This window comes from Haliaeetus albicilla, chromosome 21 (genome assembly GCF_947461875.1).
Source record: "Haliaeetus albicilla chromosome 21, bHalAlb1.1, whole genome shotgun sequence".
Lineage (NCBI taxonomy): Eukaryota > Metazoa > Chordata > Aves > Accipitriformes > Accipitridae > Haliaeetus > Haliaeetus albicilla.
This window is the reverse complement of record NC_091503.1, coordinates 12,289,867-12,312,978: the sequence shown is the minus strand read 5'-3', so window position 1 is coordinate 12,312,978 and position 23,112 is coordinate 12,289,867. Positions and strand designations below refer to the sequence as shown.

The following is a 23,112-nucleotide window of genomic DNA, read 5'->3' as shown; positions in this document are numbered from 1 at the left end:
AGACGCAACTGCACAACTTCCTGCTCCATCACACAGTACACAACTTATTTAAGCCATTTGTAATTTTTCAGGAATGTAGCAACATTATCTGAATCACTGTTTTTAAAAATAAACTCTAGTTTTAAAAAAGGTGTAAAAAAGTTTGGGTAACACTTACCTCAAACATTCTAGCAGCTGTACATCGAACAAGAGCAGAAGTATGGACAACTCCATACCATAAGACAGTTAATAGCAGCTCGTGATAAGCTGGATTTGTACTAGAAGAAAACAGTTGGGCAATCAAAACAATAACAACAACAACAAAACCCAACCCCCCCCCCAAACCAAACAAAAAACCCCAAACACCCCCCCAAATACTCCTAAACCCTGAATATGTTCTTTGCCTACAAAATGTAGTCTCAAGAATCCATTGCTCAACAAATCTAAACCTCCAATATTTATCCTTTCTGAAGGATGCATAACATTCATCTCATTTTGAAGGACATGCAACATGTTGCTATCTAGAAAACATTGCATTTTGAAGTTCATTTTTTTTTTAAAAACCCTTTAAGAACATAATTTTCAATAAATTATGACACTGAACTGAATGCAAATACATATCTAGAACACATCATAACAGCATGGAAAATACAAAATGAACTTCCATTTTATTCTCAATGACTGATTTTTGTGGTTTTTTTGTTTGGTTTTTTGTTGTTTCTCTTTTATGCTTCAGAAATTTTTTTACTGCTACATTTTTAATCTAGAGATTAATAGTTTAAATTTTGTGAAACATGAAGGAAAAAAAAGGAAGTATGCTCTTTATTCACCCAAAGCATCACGGTTATTAAAATTACAGCCAGATTAGCAGCTTTTAATAAAAACTTCTAATGTATTTATATCTAGTCAACTCCAAGGTATATTCTTTACCCCAGTTCCACAAAGGAAGCTTTCAGGCTATCAAGAGGAGCATGGGATAGTGAAAGCATGGTCATTACATCTTCTAAGAATCCAACCAACAGCTTGCGGTCTTCTTCCTGAAAGAAGAGCGTACAATGATAAATGGAGTAAAAGTATTGCTGCCATTGTGATGACCTACAGCTACGAAAGAGACAAACTTTAAACAAGAACAAACTAGATTTAGCCTTTAACAATCTTATGAACTTCAAAAATGGGGTTTAAGAACAAGAACCTTTCAAAGCAAACACAAGAAGAGACTATTTCATCAACTAAGTACATACTCGTGCATAAATTACCCAAATAGCGTTACTAAAGAAACGTTTAAGAGTAGTACTTAAGCATTTTCATGGCTCCTGACAGTTTGTGATTGCTCACAGTCCACTAAACTTTTATGAGATGATCAAGTATTTATTTCTTCCTGTAAACTGCATATATGCCAGTCCATAACTGCTGGTTACTGGAGGATTAGGTAGTATTATTTATGGAATATTTATTTTAGTACTAGGTAACGCTAAAATTTTAAGACTCCAAATGCACCTCAAATGGTGATTTACCTGCTTATCCATTTCAGTAAATTTTGTGAAATCATGTTTGCAGGGGTCACAGTTAAATGGCCAAGAACTCATTTATGGAATAAGTAACATTTTGGATAAAGGCACACAGCAGCTGTCAATGTCTGAGAGTTAGCAGTGGTGAAGATGCCAGATGTCATTTTAAGATTTACTGAGTTCAGGTTTTAACACTGATGACTATCATCTCAATGTAGTAGACCTGACTAGAAAACTTTGCTTTTAAATGTGTTTACAGCTGCCCACTTATCTACTTATCTTCAAAGCACGACAGCACTGTATGTTTTAAAAAAAAACACTAAGGGTTTTTTAGTAGAATAAATCCTACGTATTATTACACATTTAACAAAGAAACAGAAAAACAAACTTACCTGAATATAACATGTAAGGACCCCTGTTGCATAGATGGGAACCGTGGCTTTTGTTAGCACTCCATTACCTGCTGTGGAATCTAATAAAACAGTGAAGAATTTAGGTTTTATATATACAAATATATGTATATATGTGTGTGTATGTAAAATATATATGCTATATATTTTATATATATACATAAGGTAGACTTGTATGTGTGTATTTTAAGTATTACATATTTACCTTTTTATATATACATGAAGAATTTATATACATTTATATGCATATATACACGCACACACGTGCTAAAATAATGCTCAAGTGGTATTTGGATGTCAGATTTTATTTGTACTTTACACACACACTATCTATAACTTCAGAGTGTTCCATTCAGAATAAGATTAGATTTTCAACATTTCAGAAAGATGACAAATTTGAGAACTGCAGTTTGAAAATGTTATTTGAACAAGAGATTGACAGTTTTTTTCCAGTTGTGGTTAAGACGAATTTTTAATCATTTGAATAAAAAGCTACTTACCTATGTTTTCCTCAGACAGTCTTAAGATTTCCTGGAACTGTGGTTTTACCTACACAAAGGATGATGAATCCCATGTAAGAAAACCTGTTACCAGTATCAATTAAGTTAGGAAAAAAAGAATAAAAAAACCCCCAACACAACAGAAAAAGGACGCTTTGAAGGTACAGAAAGAAAAAAACCTTTAAAAAGCATAGCCAGCTTTTACGAAAATTGAAAGCATGAGATAAGAGTAAAAATTTCTATGGAGCACCCACACCGAGGTAGCAGTATTTAGCACTCCTGATAGCAGAAGTTGAAGTCTCTTGGCAATATGCTTAGTTGGGCTTTAGGGTTTATGGTTTTACCAAGCTATATGTAAAAAAAAAAAAAAAATAATAAAAAAAAAATTGTTTTGTATCTTCGCTGTCCGTGAAGTGCTCTCTTCCAAAATATAGCTGTGATAACCAGTATCGGAACAATTTTACGGAAGCAAGGGTTCTAAAGATAACTTACAGAAGGGGCATGTAAAGACCAGAGGCTGGTTTTAGTCTCCTCTCTGGAGGCAGCACATAATCCTAACTCCATTTTGTAATTTTATCTTTAGGTAATCCTCTCGTGTTTTATAATTTCCCTTTAAAATATTTTGGAATTTTATTCAGAAGTTACTTTATTGAGAAAAATGATGTTATTTCCTTGATAAAAATGTTTAGATACCATCTATAGAAAATATTTCATGCAGGAAAAGCATTAATTTTAAATTTCCAGTCCAGTCCAGGCTGGAGTACTTATGTATGCCACAAACACTGAAGAGTATGCTGTTCTGAAGAAAGTTGCTAAATCACTAGAATGAGGATGATCTCTCTCACTCTCTACGCCATTCACAAAGCAAATATGAAGAATACAGTTTCAAAAAAAAAAAAAAAAATCCTTCCTTGTTGGGCAAGATGAGAAGGCCACTCCAAAATGGTCATAAACAGAAATCAAAAGGATGCAAATAGAGGTTTACATGTATCTATGGAAAACCATCAATGTGACATGCAAATGTGAATGGTCACATAAAGTGTGGGTATTCAGACACACCGTAAATATGGAGAGTATATATCATCAAAGTACTCTTTTTGTAGAATATTTAAGGTAATATCTTACCTTAGTGTTTGTAAAAATTTTCCCAAATGTCCTACAAAGTCTCCAGAAAAATCTAGAGAACTCATGGACACAGGCAGTTGATGCTACATTGATCTTGCCAACTATTTCTATAAGCTGTGGTAGCCTAAAAATCAGGAAACAAAAGGATATTAAACACTACTCTGATCTTTTGTTTCTCTCCAGTTATATTTGTACAGATTAACTGTTTATATTAATAAATATACACACACACAGCACTACTCATTTTAATAAAATTATCTACATGTTCTGTACAATTCCTGACCCTTGAAGAAAGCAAGGATTTCAGTGCCAGAAAAGTCTGACCTGTATTTTCAAATGTCTGTTACTGCAGAATGGTATATTTAATTAGATATTCAAAATACAACAATCTTCACTTCAACAGAGAATTGATTATACTAGTGCAAAGATGAACGAAACAATATTTTGGAGCAAGTAGTTACCTATACATTCTGCTAGAAAGTTGATATTTTCTGAACAAAATCAAAGTAATTTCAGTATAAAAATTAGAATGCCTGAAAAAATTCTATCTTTTCCTCTTTAATAATTCTTAAACACAATCATACTTAAAATTCATATGTTTAATAATTGTTAAACATAAACATACCTAAGAACTATTAATTTTGACACATTTTGAAATCAGGAATCATAAGATACAAATTAACTCACAGTTGATTGACTACCCATAGCAAAGTCTCCCAGCCTGTGGTACCCTCGTGCTCTAGCTGATAGTCGTACAGTTGCAGCAACACTGCTAATTGTTCGCGGCTTCCAATGATGATGGCCACATCTTGAAGAGGCGATACAGGTCGGGGAAATCTAGTGACTGTGACAGCAGAGACAGGTGATCATGAACAAAACAAGATGAAAATACCTTGGAGATGATGACAGTAAAGATAGCTAAGAAAGTCTGAAACTCTTCAGTGCCTTCTGTGTAAGGTTATCAAATTGCTTTTTAAAAATCAGTGAGTTAAATCCACCTTTGAAGAGATTACATAAACCTCACTTAAAAAGAGAAAATGCCAGTACAGGGACATTATGGAATTATTATTGCCAGCATGGCTTCACCAAGGGCAAATCCTGCCTGACCAACTTAGTGGCCTTTTATGATGGAGTGATTACATCAGTGGACAAGCGAAGAGCCAGGGATGCCATCTATCTAGACTTCTGTAAGGCCTTTTGACACAGTCCTCCACAATATCCTCCTTAAATTGGAGAGATATGGATTTGATGGATGGACTTTTTGGTGGATAAGGAATTGGCTGGATGGTGACATGCAGAGAGTAGTGGTCAATGGCTCAATGTCCAGATGGAGATCAGTGACAAGTGGTGTCTCTCAGGGGTCTCTGTTGGGACCAGTACTGTTTAGTATCTTCATCAATAACATAGACAGTGGGATCAAGTGCACTCTCAGCAAGTTCGCAGACAACACTAAGCGGTTGACATGCTGGAGGGAAGGGATGCCATCCAGAGGGACCTGGACAAGCTTGAAAAGTGGGCCCATATGAACCTCCTGAGGTTCAACAAGGCCAAGTGCAAGGTCCTGCACCTGGGTCAGGGCAATCCCTGGTATCAATACAGGCTGGGGGATGAAGGGATTGAGAGCAGCCCTGTGGAGGAGGACTTGGGGGTATTAGTGGATAGAAAAACTGTATGTGAGCTGACAGTGTGACTCCAGGGCGACCTTAGAGCAGCCCTCTAGTCACAGAGAAGGACTTTTTACAAGGGCATGTAGTGATAGGACAAGGGGTAATGGCTTTAAACTAAAAGAGAGTAGATTCAGCTAGATATAAGGAAGAATTTTTTTTACAATGAGTGGTGAAACACTGCAACAGGTTGCCCAGAGAGGTGGTAGATGCTCCATCCCTGGAAACTTTCAAGGTCAGGTTGGACGGGGCTCTGAGCAACCTGATCTAGCTGAAGATGTCCCTGCTCACTGCAGGAGGATTGGACTAGATGACCTTTAAAGGTCCCTTCCAACCCAAAACATTCTACGATCCCTAAGAACACACCACAGATTTACAGTAGAGTGACTTGCAGGCAAGGTTTCCTGACTCCTAGCACTACACTTTAATCATCTAACTGCTACAATCTTTATATATGAAGCAGTTTTTGACACTCCCCACTCCCTTCCCCAACTCCTTCATTATTTTAATTATCAGAAGAGAATAATTCACACATAAAAAGCAAGACCTCAAAAAAATTCTAGACCATTAAAATATCTGGAGATTGAAAGCCTGCTACACCAACATTGCTTTTATTATTCTCAATTCATGACAAGCATGCTTAAAATTATTCAGCAATGAAGTTAAGCAACAAGAATATCATCTTTCCTACTGCAAAATTCAAGAACGCAAGCTTCCAGTTCCTGCAATGCTACTGGTTTAGTGAAAAGTACATGAGATTTTTTCCTCCACTTTTGTGGAAGAAGAAACTGTCAAGACTAGGCTGAAGGCTGAAACGTTTGAATTCCTTATTTCAATAGTAGCCACTCAAGGAAAAAAGTGTTCATCTTCAAATGACTCAAGTCAGCTGAACAAGTTTTACCACAGCATGTTTAATATTTTCACATTAATATTGCACAGTAACATACCACTAACTACTTTCCAAATTCTGCTTTAAAGTTGTTACCCTTGCTTTGCATCTTCACACACAGCACTATTATCAGCATGGGGCAGGTATTACCAATAAATATCTTTAAAAAGTATTTGTAACAGGAGAAAACATTCTATAGGCTAGGATTGCTGATCTAAGTATAACTTCACTATGAGGCCATTGAGTCTGCTGAGATATTACACAGATACATAACAGATGGTGAAGATCCTGCACTAGGCTGTATTTTTCCCACTTCATAAATTTTATTTGTAAGAATTAACTGAAACTGAGGCCAGCCTTCTTAAGCTATTTTTGGCTATTAGTGGAAATCAATTCTTCAGAAACCTTTAGGAAGTCTAATTAAGGATTGCTTTGCTTTCTCAAAAGCTTCTTTTAAGAAGTAGCAAGAAATAATGAAAAAGGAATTAAAAACTTTTTCTGATAATCAGGTCTCTCAAGCACAGAAATGGGTAGAAAAAGGACACATTACTTAAGGATTTGCTAAGGGACACCAATATGAAAAAACATTTAAGTGGCAAATCAGAAGGCAAAACTGTATTTTTTTTTCCACAATTTATGTTGTGTATTAGAACAACAAAGTATTTCATTGCAAGACTCTCATTGGATTACATAAAGCTATGCCTCTGGGTGCAAATAAGCCATTTTGCCTGTAACACTGCTAAGTAAATACAGAAAAAAAAAATCCAAAATGATACCATTTAGCTCTCCTTTATTCTACTGACAATCATTTCATAAATATTAATGACTTACATATTTCTTCTGCATCAATAAGCTGATATTTGCAATTAGTTAAATATCTGATAAGGGTTCATGTCACACTGATTTCTTTCATAGGAATGAAGTAGGAGCAGAAGGAGGACAGGAAGTAGAAAGATGTTTTCCCAAAAAGGGAAAAACAGAACAAAGAAAAAAAAGTTGTGACAAGTCAAGACAAATCTTCCTATGGTGGAATCTGCCTTAAAAAAAAAAATTCTGTCAACTCAGCAACATTGAAGAAAGAAAATTCGCAACACAACATAGGTTCCCTGAATTTCCTTCTCTGTACTTGCTATATATGAAAATACAAAATAAGGAACAGGTGGATTAGAAAAAAGGCTTGGGGATATAAACTTAAATCATTATTGTACAGACAGTGTCCTAAAAAAATCTAAAGTTTACACATAGATTCTGCAACTTATGTTTATGTAGTAACCTTAAATACACACAAATCCCAAGTGAATGAAGACTATGGACTACTTCCTGAAATTCTTCCTTTGCACTTAATAGTGACTTGAGATTTGTCACTGAATTGTACTTAAGTTTATAAAAATTCCACATATTGGAAATTAATCATTTACCTTCTATTTGTGGTATTTCTCCCTGAAGTTTAGCCTTGCTTGTGAAAGGTGCATTCTGTAGCACCAGTGCAAACAGTGAAGGAATCAATGACTGTAGAGCAGACAGATACATGTGGAGCTTATGTTCATCCAAGCCATGTTCTCCTTCCTGAAACAAACAAGACATTTACTTAAAAGCTTTCAGTTTGGATGACCTGTTGCTTAGGCATGTATTCCCTGGCAAGAGATCAACACATCTGTGATGAGCTTCTACACAGAGACACTAATTATATAGTAATTTATGCTAACCACAAGCTTTGTGTCACCATCCAAATCCCCTTGTCACCCTTAAGTCACTTCTACTCAAAAGATTCCAGCAATATAGCCTTTGGCATTTAGTAATTCATGTCGATGAACATAACTGATATTCTGAAAGAACATTTTTCAGCACATTTTGGAAATGTGAATCCTTGGTCTCAGAGACCAATGCATCTAAAAACTGAATAAATTACTTGCCTGTACTCCGAAAAAACGCATCTTGGTTAAGTGTGTTAGATTGTTATGAGATACCCTATTTTCCAGAACTTTCCAGATATCTACCAAATCAAGTGTGCAGACAAACTGGCTCATAATTGCAAATGACCTAAATAAACCAATTCTACTTGTTTTTGTGTTTAATAAATATTGCACTTTATTAAAAACTACAGTATGTGACACTTAAAAACAATTTAAATATAGGGCAAATGCACTCAGAATAACACACATCATCTGGTCACAGCTCTAAGCAAGCGTTTTCTGAACTGCACTTTGATTATTTGGCTATAAAGCAAAACATTGTTAAAGAAGAATATGTTTTTTTGGGGGTTTTGGTTTTTGGGTTGGGTTTTTTTTTTCCTTCTTCCAAAGGACAAGTAAAAGTTATGGAGTTACAACAAGAACCTCCAGAAAAATTTTCCCCCACAGACCATTAAGTAGCAATGATTTACATTTTTCTGTTTTTTAAAAAAGCCTGCATATGCAATAAAGATACAAAAAAAATTCTCCAATGTAGAAACAGCTGAACACATACCCTGAGCAATTTTTCAATTTTATTAAGCAGTGTAGGTATAAGATGGAACTGTAAATTTCCCAGTTCTGTTGTCCAGGCAGCATAAGCAGGTAAAAATACCTGATGTGTTGCACTAACTACACGTTCTGAAGGGTCTCCTAATGCTGAAAGCAGCAGTTCAAAGCCCTGGCAAAAAGACAATAAAGAATGTAATTATTCTTCTAAAATTTGTGCTAAAGTTTACCGCACAAAACATACAGACTAGAAAAAGATTATAATCTATTTTTAAAACTTTACACTAATAAAAATAAAACAAGGTAGTACATGGAGACCTTTGAACAGATAGTCCCAACCACATCTACAAAGGTAAACAGTAGGTGGTTCAATGATCCTGCTAGTATTTCTAGAAAGTCAAATTATCAGAATCAATACAAACACATTTTTCCACTCTGCCTTCAAAAACTCAAAGACAGAAGTTCTTCATTTTCACTTATCTGAAACATTATTAGGCAGTATTAAGCTGAACTACAAGTAGGCTTTGTTGTAGTAGACAAATCTCTGTTAACAAGTGATGATATCAAATTGACTAACAGTATCAGGAAGGCAATGAAGTGGTATGTTCTTGAAGGCAGATTATGAACTGTTAGAGAAACTCCTGTATATGGCTTATCCCTGATGTTCTAATGACACTTGTAAGCATATGTTTTCTTTTTGATCTTGGTGAAACAATAAAATCAACATTAACATTCATATAAACCACCAAAATTTTTAAAAGTATCTGGAAAGATTTAATAAAAATACATGAAATTATGCATCCCCCTATTCACAAGATAACTACAGAAGACATTTTATACATACAGAACCCAAACCAAATTATACCTGTTGATATTTGTCTGGATCATCAATATATCCCATAATGATGCCAAGGCTTTTGATCACAGCTTCTCGTACCAGATCTGCCTTATCTTCCATTAGCATTTGCTGCAGCATGGAAAGTACTAACGAACTACGAATTTCTTTCTGTTTGTAAACAAGAAACATACTTGTTAAATCCAATAAAAGAAGAAATGTGGGTTTGTATCAATTTTTTAAAATAATTTGCACTTCTCTTAGTGCTCACAAACAAAATGCCTTCCTCCAACCATAGACCCCTTTATGAATATTACACAGTCAGTTTTCACAACAGAAAATGAATAAATATAAAATGTCAGCAGCCTCATTAGAGAGCCTTTCGTCCTACCAAGCACAGAACTTAGGTCCTTTATTTCATATGGAACAAAAATAACTAACAGCAAAAAACTACTACAGGCCTAGACTTAGAATCTATAATCACTGCATTGCTAAATTGGAGAAGTGTTTTTTTTAACTTGGGTTATTTTCCTCCTTCTCTGAAGCTTCAAATTCTAGTTCACCACTGATTTAATTTTGCTGCTTCTTCTGACTGGCAGCACTCTTCATGTAACATTCCACAGTGCATGAAGAACTCTATTATTGGGTGCCAATTATTTTTTCAGAAATCATTTCCTTAATTGGTCTTAACTATCTTTGCATCGTCTTTACTGAAACAAAGATGATTTTTTTCGGAACATACTGTTTTTAAATACATTTTATAGATAGATTGACCTGTATTCCTTTATAAAAAGCTATCTCCTCCTTAACGTGATTTATCGAATCTCACGTATGTGATACAAAGTACAAGAGAATTTAACTGTCCAGGCAAAACATACACACTTGGGAGAATGTTTCAGTATTAATACCCACTGGAAGGTAAGGTGCTAGAGCTCCACAGGATTCTGCTACCAGTAGCCGTCTCTCTGGGTATTTGTGGTTAATCTGGTAAAAAGAAACAGAATGGATATTTGCTTTGCAGTAACCAATATTCAAAATGTGGTTAGAATGAACTGCAATGGAGGAATACGTCTGCACCTCTTAGATAAACATTGACTGTGCCCATAGAAGTTGTACTTGGGTACTAAGCAGTCTCAAATTCTTGCAATGAGGCATAAAGGCAAGGCAGATACAACCTTCTCTAGTTGTCCTATAATAGAGCTTATAATAAGAGAAAAAAACGGAGCAGCATGTATGTATATGCAGCAAAAAGAATGGTGGAAAGTGGCACGCAGGCTACTGTACTCTGAAGAACAACTTCTGAGCCGGCATGTCATGAAATACTTTGCCTTGTGTAGCACTTCAGGAGCACCGTTCCTCTAAGAACTACACAAGTGCCCCCTAGTGCTCTGAGCCAAGCTGTGTAGCATAGCACAGCTGCCTAGGTCTTGCTGAGCAACTGGGGTCAGAAGACGTATGTACTAAGTCAAAAAGTACTTGCATGCTATTGAAGTTCTCCTCTCAAGTCCAGCATAAACATGACACACCTCTAAAATGTGACTGAAAACTGCTCCTATTCCCAAGAACCTCTTGACCCTGTGCTACCTCCCCTTACCACTCAAAGGCCATTCGAAAATTCTGCTTTACAATTTAATATTGACACTTTGGAACCAAGTTTGCATCCTGGTGGAGTCAGCTTTAATGGCCTGTAATGGTTGTAAAATGAAACATGTGGTATGTTTCAATATACTTTGTGAATAAAAAAATTTAGGGTAAAATGGTGAGAGGGAAATGTGAATAGTTTGATCCTGTCAGATAAAATAGGATATACATGTAGTGCAGCTATTTCTCTCTTGCTCTGCAATGCACAGCCTTGGTAAGACAACCATCTTACCACAGAAAAGACCAAGGTACTCACTGCCTTCTTTGTCTCAGTCTTTACTGGGAAGACTTGCCTTCAGTAGTCCACAGTCCCTACAACCCATGTGGAGGTAAAGAACACAGAGGTGCCCAATGAGAGGACAAGAGGAAATGAAATACAAGGAATTGTTTTACTGTAAGGGTGGCCAAACCTTGGAACACGTTGCCCAGAGATGTTACAGACCCTCCATCCTCAGAAATATTCAAAACCAGACTGGACTTGGTCTTGAGCAACCTGCTCTTGTTGACTCTGTTTTAAGCGGGGGGCTTGGAGTACAAGATGTTCAAAGGTCCTTTCCAACCTCACCATTCTGTGATTCTCTCAATTCTACTGGCTTAAGAGAAACTACAGATGAAGACATAGTAATAAATCAACTTTGGACACCTCAACTTTATTTCCACAGCATACTGAACAATGGTAGCCGACCACTGATGTAGTATTAATGCCTTCAACTTTCTCACTATTCTGATCTGAAATCACGAAGAACTCTCAAGAAGGAAGTGTGGCAAAGATCATTTGAAAGAGACTCAAATGAACAAATCATGAGCCTCAGGACTAAACTGAAGTCTCAAGCATGGGAGAACGTTCTTTGAGTGTGTCTATCAGTATTTTGCATTCATTCATCAGTAGGGCACCTGTAATATTTTTTGGAAGTATGGATGTTTCATAGATGAGAAACATTATGGGCACACAACAGGCTGCTTTAATACCTATAGTATCTTTGACTTATGTGCCATCCTTCCACATGCAAATTCCCTGCTGGTAACAGAGATACACTTTGCCTTCTGGAGCTCTGCCTACCTGAGGGAAACAGCAAAGACTAGTTTCAACTGGTTTACATGTACTGGCAAGGCAATATAAATATCACCCCTAATATTGCAAAAACATACTGACACACTGGAGGAGAAAAGACACAAATTTCCACAAAATTTGTGTTCAGGGAAGATTATCAGCCCTTGGAAACTTAAACTGTAAAATGTTTATTACCATTTCTTTTCCTTTCATCTTTAATAAATAAGCAGTAGTCCAATTCTGGAAGCTAATTAATGGGTCACTAGTTCTGAGGGAACTTTTAGCATTCACAGAGCCTTGATCTAAAGTCAGATGAGCCAGTCACCAATTTCTACTTGCAAAGAGCAGGTAGAAAGATCGCAAAGGCTAGCCTGATAATGCTGAGCTCCAGAATTTGTGGATGAAAACGCTGAATCTTCTGAGGCCCAGTCCTTTGCATCTGTAAATAGGTTTTGGTTGGATACCAACTGCATGAATGCTTTCATGATTAAAGCATCTACTGAGAAAAGGTAGAAAATTATGTGTATTTTTGAGTTCCTTCTACAAATTCAGTCTTGTGACAGTGAGAATCAGCTGGTATGCTGCCAGAGAAAATAATGACCTGGTTTCAGTACTGCAAACAAAGTCTGGCAAACTGCATTAAATAAATGCATGATGACATATGGCTTGGCAGCCTGACATGCTGTACTGTAACAGTTGGACTTGTTTCTCTTTTGCATCAGCAATTAGCAAGAAACTGGTATGATGAAGATGTGCTCTTACTGAGGTGAAACTGTTTTTTTTAACACAGTTTAAATTTCACGAGGACTAAGAGAACAAAATGTGCTTTATTTTGTGTTCAACTACTACTGCTATGAGTCCTTCATTTAAAAAACAGATACATCAGTCATACATACAAGCACAAATGCTGCATATAATACGTACTTCTACTGTCAGAAAGCATTAAGACTACTAAAACTTGGACTTTACTGTGAAACACAGATGGCTGTGTTATGCAAGAAACAGCAGACAATTATCAGACCAGAAAGACTGTGCCATCAAAGCAAGCATTATCACTCTGTCATGGCTTAGTTATTCACTGTCTTTTAGGCAATGAACTCCCTTTTCTTCATTATGGTAGGAAAATACCATGCATTTTCACATGAACTCATGTTGTTCTGTTTCTATGCCTCAGATGAAACAGTAAGAGCATTTCAGTTTGCTTGTTCAGTTATTTCTATTAATTTAGAATATCTGTGGAAAAGGTCACTGTGATTCTAGAAGTCACATGTAAACTTCAGGCTGATCTTACAGGTGTAAAATCATGCCCACCTACAGGGGACTTATTTCTGACTACTTTGATCTTTAATTTTCTGTTTAAGAATTTAAACTGGCTGAAGTGTGGACACTGCTCCAGGGACTTAATACAATATAAAAATCAGTGAATGAAATCTTTGAATGAAAATGGATTTCCAACAGCCTGGAATTACAGTACAAGTTACAAAGGCACCTGGCAATAGGTTAGGCAATAGGTTAGGCAACACTGATGATGAGCATGTGCATATCTACATTTCAAAACAACAGACATATGCAGGTAACTGGAATCTCCAGATAGTCTTTGACAAATTTTCTGCTTCTGAGTTCTTTTTAATGTTATGTATAAAAAATATACAATAAGCACAAAGAACATGCAAGTAGCTTTCTGAAAAATACTTTGAACTGCCATTCATTAAAACACAAAACCAAAACAACCTCCCCTCAAGCAAATAAAATTCAACATTTATGAATTCTTAACTAATTTTCCAGTGTAAAGCACAAAATAATCAGTTACCTGTTCCCAACACTGTGGTAAAAGCTCAGCTTCTACACGTGTTGGTCCAACGTGTCGGGCAAATGCCACACACCCAGTTAGTATCATCTGTCTGAAAACATAAATTTAAAGATTTAATCTGTTTATAAAGTAAAGTTCTCTAATATATAGAATATATTCTTTACAGGAAAAGCAGATGCTGTCAGGCAACAGGCAATTGTCTACAGTCAAAATTTCACACCATACATACTGACTTAAAGGCTGAATCTTAAATTGAAAGCCACTATTGTTGCTGCCTGTTGCAGGGAGGATTGGACTAGATGACCTTTAAAGATCCCTTCCAAACCAATCTATTCAATGATTCTATCTTGTTTTCTATTTAATATGCCTTTTTCAGAAACTTGCAGATCCCAAACTCTGTGAACCAGAGCCTGAGAATCTCTGACTGGGGAATCTGTGACTTCCTAATGTCCGAGATTGGGAATCTCTGACTAAATCTCTCATTTAATTCTTAGTACTGAATACTATGACTCATCAAGCAGTAGAAGGGTCTAAATTACTTTTTACTATCATAATATCAGTATTTTAGTCAAGTACACATATTGCTTTTATTTAGAAGCATTTGTGAGATTTAATGTTTCATGACATGGTTTTGCAACATTCTAACATGCAAGCTACTGTCATCTCTCCCAAAATACTGGATTTTCCTTGTGTCAGAAATCTTCTAAAGCCCTTTATAAAAGGGAAGCAATTAATCAGTCAGTAGTATTTACAATCACCTAAGTCACTTGTATTTATATTCTTGCATTTTTTAACTTTTCTCAAAGTTTGCAAGAAATCCCTCTTGTTCCATCAATTTCATAGGCACAGATATATATTTAAAATTTCAATAAAATTGTACTTAACTATCATTTGGATAAACTTCTATTTAATGAGCGTTTATCTTGCCAAGATATTTTACTTCTAACTATTTCTCTTGTTAATAGGATTGAAATGGTACCAACTTCACATGCAAGTCACCAGTTCTATTTACTTTTAGTGCCTAAATCAACACTTAAGTAACCAGTTTCAAACAATACTGCATGGACATGAGACGCTCTTTTTTATCACCTCCACAGTAAGATTAGGACGCTACTGAGAATTTGTTCATTATTACTTTGTGGAAAGTAAGCCAGAATTAATTTCTTACCATTTTAGTGTCATGTCTAAAAACTCCTAAATATTTACTGCAGCTAACAATATGCCCTTAAGGTTGAAAGGCAGAGATTCTGCTGGTTATTTCTTAACCAGTTATACAATATACTCCATCAAAAAAAGACTCATTCACTTTGAGAATCTTTTCAAGGAGAAATAGTCTCTTAAAAAGATTTTTTTACCCCAGCATTCTTTAGGCTAACAATCTGAGCAAGCTCTTTGGTTTTGTGTTGTGGTGTTTGTTTGTTTTTTCCTCTCTACCACATACAGAGAACTAGACTTTTGATCAAGGTAAAGGTTGGGGAAAACAATGCAGTGATTACATAAGACTCAATAAAATCCACAGCTGATAGGTGATAGCAATATGGAGACAAAAGCCTGTGGTAATTCTGAGTTCTACAAGAAACGAAATAGTTATTTGAATGCCTGTCTTTGGTTCTACACACTGCACCTAATCACAGAACTGAGCAACAGGATATACTTTTATAAGATATTAAAAGAATCAAATAGCAGAATACAGTAATCACTTGAAATCTTCTGCATTAGAAATGGGGAAATCCAAAATGTCATTTAAAAAAAAATAAAAAAAAAAATCAAACCTTCTCAAAAAAGTTCCATGAAATCTCAAAATTAACTCAGATGTTCTTTTACCTTGCCTATCAAGTAGGAAACTTTAAGATATTGCAAAAATATTAAATAATAATGTTTTAATATTTTACTGTAACCATCTTAAAAGTATATGACAACACTCATTAGGTATTTTGGGGGAAGGAAAGGTTGTAAGGATCTCAACAACAGGTCATTGAAACAAAAAATGTTAACACTAAGCTGTTGCAAAAATTGCAGTCTAGGCTGGATATGGGAAAAACTTTCTACTTATTGTTTTAATGATCTCTTCTGTTAACAAGATGCTAGGAAAGCTTTCCTCAAAGAGCTCTCTCCAGGTTATGCACTTGTGATCACTTAGGCAGGAACATAAAGCAAATCAGTATGATTCAGCAGAGCACTAGTTTGCTTCATCAGTACAGAAACCAAAGTGAAATCAAGAATCAAACTAAAGGAACAAGGCAGAAGTTAGAGTAGAACAGACATAATTTAACACTTCTAAACTCTTTCTACAGGTTTTAGAAAGTGACTGCATGCACTGGTAAGCAATTCAATCTTGTATTACACAGTTCAAGGTTCTTTTGTCACACCTAAAGGTTATATCAAAAACTTACTAGAGTTTTCCTTAATATGTCAGCAAGTTATGTGTGTTCTGTAAGAGGTAGTATCATATGACTGATCGAAAGTCATACTAGATACACTAAGTTTAATGCGTTTTAGCTTCTTTTCATTAAGAATGCTGCTTCTGGGTACATTACTTGGAAATCTTAAAGAGTTCACATTTTGAACTATGTTGTAACCTTGTCCTAAAAGACCCCAACGTTAATCCGACTTCTTCACGGCTCCTTAGCTTCCAAAACCAAGATAATTGTCCAATAAGAAGTTTAAGTAAAGCTAACACATATTTGTTCCTTTGCAGAAAAGAATTTGATAGACATTTTGAAAAGGTGAATAGTACATTAATGGGCAAAGCCTTGATGATGTAAGTGGCCTTATTAAATATAACATTAGTATACAAGACTATGGCAATATGCTATATCTGCATGCACCAAAAAGCCTCTCACATGTGCAAGAATACAGGCTTTCTGCCTAATTGTTAACATAGTTTACAAGGTCAAATATTTAAAGTAAAATACTTATTTTAATGGGTTCATTATTAGAAATGTAATGTCACATTTCAGTCTCTTGCATTTAACAAATTAAAAAAGCCAACTTGTTATCAAATGCTACTTTAATGTATACTGTAGGCCTGTACAGTACAGCAGAAGGTAAACAATTAACATATGACATAATTAATACCATTGTTCTGGTGACTAAACCTGAATGTCTTTGGTTACTTCGTATTCCATAAGACTGCTAAAATATTATTTAAACTTCTTTAGATAAAAACCAAGCATGCATAATACACTTCCATACAAATATTTAAGTATAAAAAACCTGACTGAAATTCTAATAATAAATTCTGAATATGTTTTCTAACTAATTTGTATTCAGAATCTCTTTTATTTGATGGAATTTTACTTATTCTTCAGTCAGGTGTTATTGCAACTTTAAAACAGATTATGATTTTTACATGTGTAAATGTATATTGTGTATATACATGTTTTGTCCTGGAGATTATTTTTAGGTATAAATCTCTACCTCACAACAAAGAATGAACAACTTCAAGGAAAAAGAAGCTTGGATTTTCTTCTTTCTCAGCTGCTGAAGAGACACACCTAACTGCAGCTAAACAGGCATATGAAAAATCTACATGATAAGGCCACCAATCCTGTGACAAATTAAGTACAAGAGATTACAAGCAAGATGTAATTTCCTTCCCCTCTCAACCACAAAATAATTTAGCTTCAAGCTGCATGGGACATTCAAAATATTTTAGATAATGGTAGATGTTTCAGAAGCAGATTTCTAATAAATCTGAAGTAGAACAAGGACTGCATCTTTTTGTAATTTCAATCTGCATGATGCCACTGTGCTACAAGTTGCTTTTATTTATTTATTTATGCTTTTTTTTGTCTCCAAAGCCATCTCTTTCAATTGTACCTCATCTCTAAATTTTACCATGGGAACAATTTAGAAAGACACCAGAACACTTAAATTTCAGAGAATCTTCAAAAGGAATGCTTTCCATCTATTTCATAATGCCTATTTTGTCTGAAGACAGAATAGAGCAATGATAGATACAGATGCTTTACAAAACACCTCTAACGAAGATAATGAAAAATCTTTTCACAGTTAGAGAAGGAAACATACCAGCAAGGGTACTTACTGTCTTTCAACCTTAAGGATATTCTTACCAAGATCACTAGAAACAAAGTCAGATTTCCTGAATACTAAGGAAGAACTAAATTTATAAAAAAAATAAAAAATATACTTTGTTTCAAAGTCTTAACCAAAATAAAACAAAGCTCTTAACACTTGTCAGAACTAAATCACTGCTTCAGTCTTCTGAATTTTTTATTGCTACCATAGTACTGAACCGCAAGTAGGAAGAGTACTATTTTCTCATGCTATTTTCCCCAACTAAACATGGTAGTTAACTTACATAAAGATCACTAAGATACACTAATACAGAGGTTTAAAAAAAGCTGGTTTGATTTCTATATCAATCATTGCTAAGAATTATGATCTTAAAGCTCATTTTAACAAAGCATTTCAGTTCAACTTTAAACAGAAAAGGAACTGAAATGTTACAGTACGGCTTACCAAGCACATTCTTACATTTCAGTAACTAGAAAGTACAGGTCATGGAAATGGAAAGTCCTGAAGTCCACACAAATTTGTCAACACTATACCAGCAAAATATCAGCTTAAGTGAAACTTGGTTAAAATCATCCAATAATATCCAGTTTCTATTAGTTCTGCTTCTTTGACAAAGAAAAAAGTTCCTTCTTGTCCCGCAACACACAAACGCAAACACACCTTTGCTCATCATCTGGTCGTTTGATCAAATTGAACAGTATGTGTAGAAGCTGATCTCTCTCTTTGGGTTCAGGATGGAGGCAGGCTGTACACAGTATGAGTGGGATCAATTCCTAAAAAGTTGTGGGTAGGGGAAAACCAAACAAAGTGAAAATGCTTTGGGCATATATTCATTAATGGCAAAATAAACTAAGAAGAAAAATCTAGCCACATAACGTCAAAACAGTTAGAGAAGATTTTTTAGAGTCTTGATCTCTTATTAAGTGACCTGAAAAAAGTGAAGGTCTACAGAGGTTAGAATTATTTTCCTGCTAGGAAAGATCAGGGGAGAACCAGCACATAAAATAAAAAGCTCTGCAAAGACTACAATTAACATATGCAGGTCACCTGTAACCAGAATTAGACAATCATGGTTTAAATTGTCTTCACTACCTACTGAACTGAAGCAGGCTCCACAGACATCTGTGGAACAAAGCTCCTACAGAAAAAGCTACTTCTGATGCCATGGAGTTAAAGATTAAAATTTCCAATTAAGCATGCACACAGTTTTCTGCACAAGTTTGAATAAGCACTGAGAAACATACATTGGTAAAGGTGACTGCAGACAGAGATCCTCTATTTTGTGTTGACTGAGAACTACACGATTTTTTTTAAATGCTTGGTTTTTTGTTGGGTTTTTTTTGTTTTTGTTTTTTTTTCCAATAGAGAGGCAATATCTGAAGGTGAATTCTCTTTTTAGAGGAATTCAATTCCCTTAAGGAACAAACTATCAAGAAAATACTGCATAAAACACTAATGGAAAGAAAATATAAGGCTGTTCACAATAGTGAAGACCTCCTTCTTTCTAAGTATACCTTCAAAGCTCATGGTATTCATTCCCAGAAGAAACAAATGTTTCTAAATGTTTCACGGACTGGAAGTCCCTTTCCTTGACCTTGTTGATGTGAGCCTTTACTCCAATAGAACTTGGAAGACACATAATTTCTACGTCATTTAATATCTTAGGAACAAACATCACACTGGGATGTCGGGGGAAAAGAACAAGACAAACCTAGGTGTCTGCAGAGAAACCATGGGCAAGTAATCCGGAGACTTCCCCTCCCACCTGCCGCATACTTTCGAACCACTTTCAGCAGACAAGCCTTTTCTGAATTAATAAGCCATGACAAATAAGCAGATGACAGTGGGAAACACTTCTGAAGTAACTAGGAAAGATTATACAAAGCCCGGAAAAATCTATAGTTATTTGTAATAACTTTGCAGGGAGGTACCAATTTCTTCTCGCAGACATTCAAAGTGACCTATTCATGATCTTGAGAGTAAGCCTATTAAACAAGCTGGACATGTGGAAATAAACAAGCTGGACATGTGGAAACAACATTAAAGACACCCTCGCGGCTCAACTTGTATTAAAAGACACCCTCGCGGCTCAACTTGTATTAAAAGACACCCTCGCGGCTCAACTTGTATTAAAAGACACCCTCGCGGCTCAACTTGTATTAAAAGACACCCTCGCGGCTCAACTTGTATTAAAAGACACCCTCGCGGCTCAACTTGTATTTTCCTGAACAGCAGTTACTATGTTTATTTTAAACATAGAACAATATTCTATTTTAGAGCACTACCTAAGCTAGTCAACTCCTGATAAGCTTTTGTTTTCATTTTACAAAAACTGTACTCAGCGTGCTATTTTCACCCCCTGAAGATGACTGAGACACATCCTAAAATGTATTTTAACATTCTGGGAGATATTTTTGGCAATATTTAACCCAATTATGGCACAGATTAGGGAATTTATGATGAGACAGAGGAATTGATGTGGAAATATCCTACTCACTGCTTAAAAAAAATCTCAAAGTACAGAAGGAGAAATGAGAAATAAATTTGAACAATTTGGACATTTCTATTTCTCAATATTTTAAACTAAGCCAGTTTTGGGGTTTGTTTTTAAATAAGTGTAGCACAACGCAAATTAATGTGAATTTAAAACCTGTGTTGAAGAAACTTCACAAATTACATCGCAGTAAGAGCTACATAACTTTCTTCAGCTGAAAGCTCCTTTCCCTCTAGAATTCGCATGTTAGATTTTATCTTTAGTATACCTAACATGCAGGTTTCGTGCATTTAAAGTTCTGAGAACGCAGAGGCTTAATCTATTTAACTTTTTTTTGTACTTCACAGAAGCATTTTCTCTTCTACAAACACTGTTTTAACTCAAAAAGATTTGAAAAAATATTATAAAAATACCCCCCCTTGCCACTCTAAATACCACTACTTACACATTAAGCTAAGATCTTTTAAAGAGGAAATCAGACTGCAATCTGTAGATACACAACATAATTACGAATTTCACCATAAAGAATATAGGTCATGGAAAAAACTTTAAATCAAAATAAACCTGTGTTACTTTACTGAGATCTACCTTTCTGAAATCTACCCTGAGTTCACTTTATCCAACCGCTCTTGCAATTATTCTTAAGTACTCCATATAAAGTTTTTTTTTTTAAAAAGAATATACCCCATGAAATGGGACATGTATATTTTTTTTATGATCTGGGGTTTTTGATTCATCTATTGAAACCATCACACTGACTTCACTTTCCTAGTATGTTTGAGTACCTACTCAAAAAACTCAACTGCTCGCTCAGAACTACTGCTAGATTTGAAACAGTGTCATGAGCTTGTTTTTTTTCTTTTAAAGCTTCTTTTCAAATTTAAGGAAGTTAACAAAGTTGATTTTTCCAGCTGACTCTGTATGAAAGGAAAACACCTCCAAATATTCACCTAGATACTACTACCTTGTGTGTGAAAGGCTAATGAGTAACCTAACACCATTGACATGGGGCAGATACAAGGCTGGTTCTTTACCTTGCAGAAAGCTGGTTATTATAGCTGACGGAATTAGCTGTTTGTTCTTGTCCATTGGTCACATTCTTTCATGCATACTATGGGAGAAGAGAGTGTTCTCTGCATCGCTGCATCAGTGCTTCTACAGTTCCTTCTATTAAGGGGAGTGGAGAAACAGTGAGAAGTCTTGAACAGTGTTTTATGTGCTCCCTATAGACTTAATGGACAGGAGGGTAAAACTGGAGGCGAAAGGGACTTTCTGTGGGACAAGAACAACAAAACTGCTCTCACAGATGGACAAACCAGGTCAGGTGAAGTCTCCCAAAGACTTAAAAGGGGACAGATTCTTCTCGGGATATTCAGGATCATTAAGAACAAAAAACAACCTACAGGCAAGTTTGAGCTCATTCCTTCCTGTTGCTAAGGGCCACGCCTTAGATGTAGACTTGTTTAATAAATCTCAGATTTTTCATTCTCAAAAAAAGCAGAGAAGTGCTGTAGAAAGTGGTAATTTTCCAATAAGACACAATAATATTAGCATTTGGCTGTTTAAATTCAAGAGGAGGGTTCATAACATTGTTATGGAGACTGTATATAATTATTAATAATCAAGGAGAGGACTTCCAGTGCTATTTGAAACACTCTGCCTTCCTTGGGAAGGAATACCACTTGTGCTGACAGTCCTAAAGCAAGAACATAAATTTTAAATAAACCAACCACCTTCCCTCTACTTAATTTGGGATCCTTCCTAACTGTCTTGTTCATCCCCAAGTCCCTCTTTTCCCTTTTGCCTCTGACTTAGGAAAACTGATTAGTTCCTGTTGGTATTCGTCAACAACACCAGGAGAATTGACTTTCATAACTATGACACTGTTTTTCCATTAGATGCCAAGCAGAATAAAACATCATGTGTCAGAAGTCTCACCTCCACTACTGAAAAGGCAAGTTCATATCTGAGGCAGTTTATATCTGTGAGATACTCAGATGTAGAATAGAGAGAAAAAAGTTATTTTGTTTTTACTGTGAGATAGGCTACATACAGGTGAATGACGGACAAAGCTATGAAGCTGACCTAATGCATTGCACAGGAGAAATGAAACAGCCCATCTTCTCTCTGTTCTACCTCTGCTTAACTGTCCACATAGGTCTACCCAAAGAAAAATTCAGGTTTTTTTTCATCATAGTACCTTTGGACAACTTCTCCCTAACTTACAACAACATGTTCCATTATCTTTGAACAGGATTCACTATCTGAGCTGATTTAAGTTCTCAATAAAGGCAACATTTACGTACGGAGCAGCTCTTCATTATGGTCAAAAGAAGGTGGCTTTTTAATGGTAACTGGTATCACCTCAACTATAGGTAAAACAGTTCCTCCTACATATTAAAAGTATTAAAACAAAATATTAAAGTTTGGGTTTTTTTAAAATGCAGCCTATAGCAAACATTTGTCTATTTTTCTGACAATTTTCTTACAAGGTAGCAAGAAATTTTCTATCTGTGTTGTTGCCTTCGTTATAACTTTTCTGTTTAATGTTCTGACAAAAGTCTTCTACAACTTAGTTTCTCTCACTAATTAGTGTCTTTTTGTTGGAGTACTCATAAGCAAAATACTTATCTCAAAGTATAAAGTTAATTAGTGTTAAGTGTCAAGACTAGTTCTTTCAATAGCTTAGGATAGTAATCTTTTTTA

General features: G+C 35.4%; 1 protein-coding gene across 7 annotated transcripts in view; it reads right to left on the bottom strand.

The window, feature by feature from the left end:
• RELCH (RAB11 binding and LisH domain, coiled-coil and HEAT repeat containing) overlaps positions 1-23,112 on the bottom strand; it is an 85,784-nt gene that overhangs the window by 22,028 nt on the left and 40,644 nt on the right. For 6 of the 7 annotated variants that reach the window (XM_069808948.1, XM_069808944.1, XM_069808946.1 and 3 more), the window contains 12 exons: positions 18,573-18,685; positions 13,872-13,962; positions 10,282-10,353; positions 9,400-9,540; positions 8,542-8,706; positions 7,494-7,641; positions 4,210-4,366; positions 3,523-3,646; positions 2,398-2,446; positions 1,880-1,959; positions 910-1,016; positions 158-257 (listed from right to left, as the gene is read on the bottom strand). In XM_069808948.1, the coding sequence (XP_069665049.1) occupies positions 158-257; positions 910-1,016; positions 1,880-1,959; positions 2,398-2,446; positions 3,523-3,646; positions 4,210-4,366; positions 7,494-7,641; positions 8,542-8,706; positions 9,400-9,540; positions 10,282-10,353; positions 13,872-13,962; positions 18,573-18,685 (1,347 nt within the window). Of the gene's footprint in view, positions 1-157; positions 258-909; positions 1,017-1,879; positions 1,960-2,397; positions 2,447-3,522; positions 3,647-4,209; positions 4,367-7,493; positions 7,642-8,541; positions 8,707-9,399; positions 9,541-10,281; positions 10,354-13,871; positions 13,963-18,572; positions 18,686-21,440; positions 21,573-23,112 lie in introns of those variants that run through there. The other variant, XM_069808949.1, reaches the window with a different exon arrangement.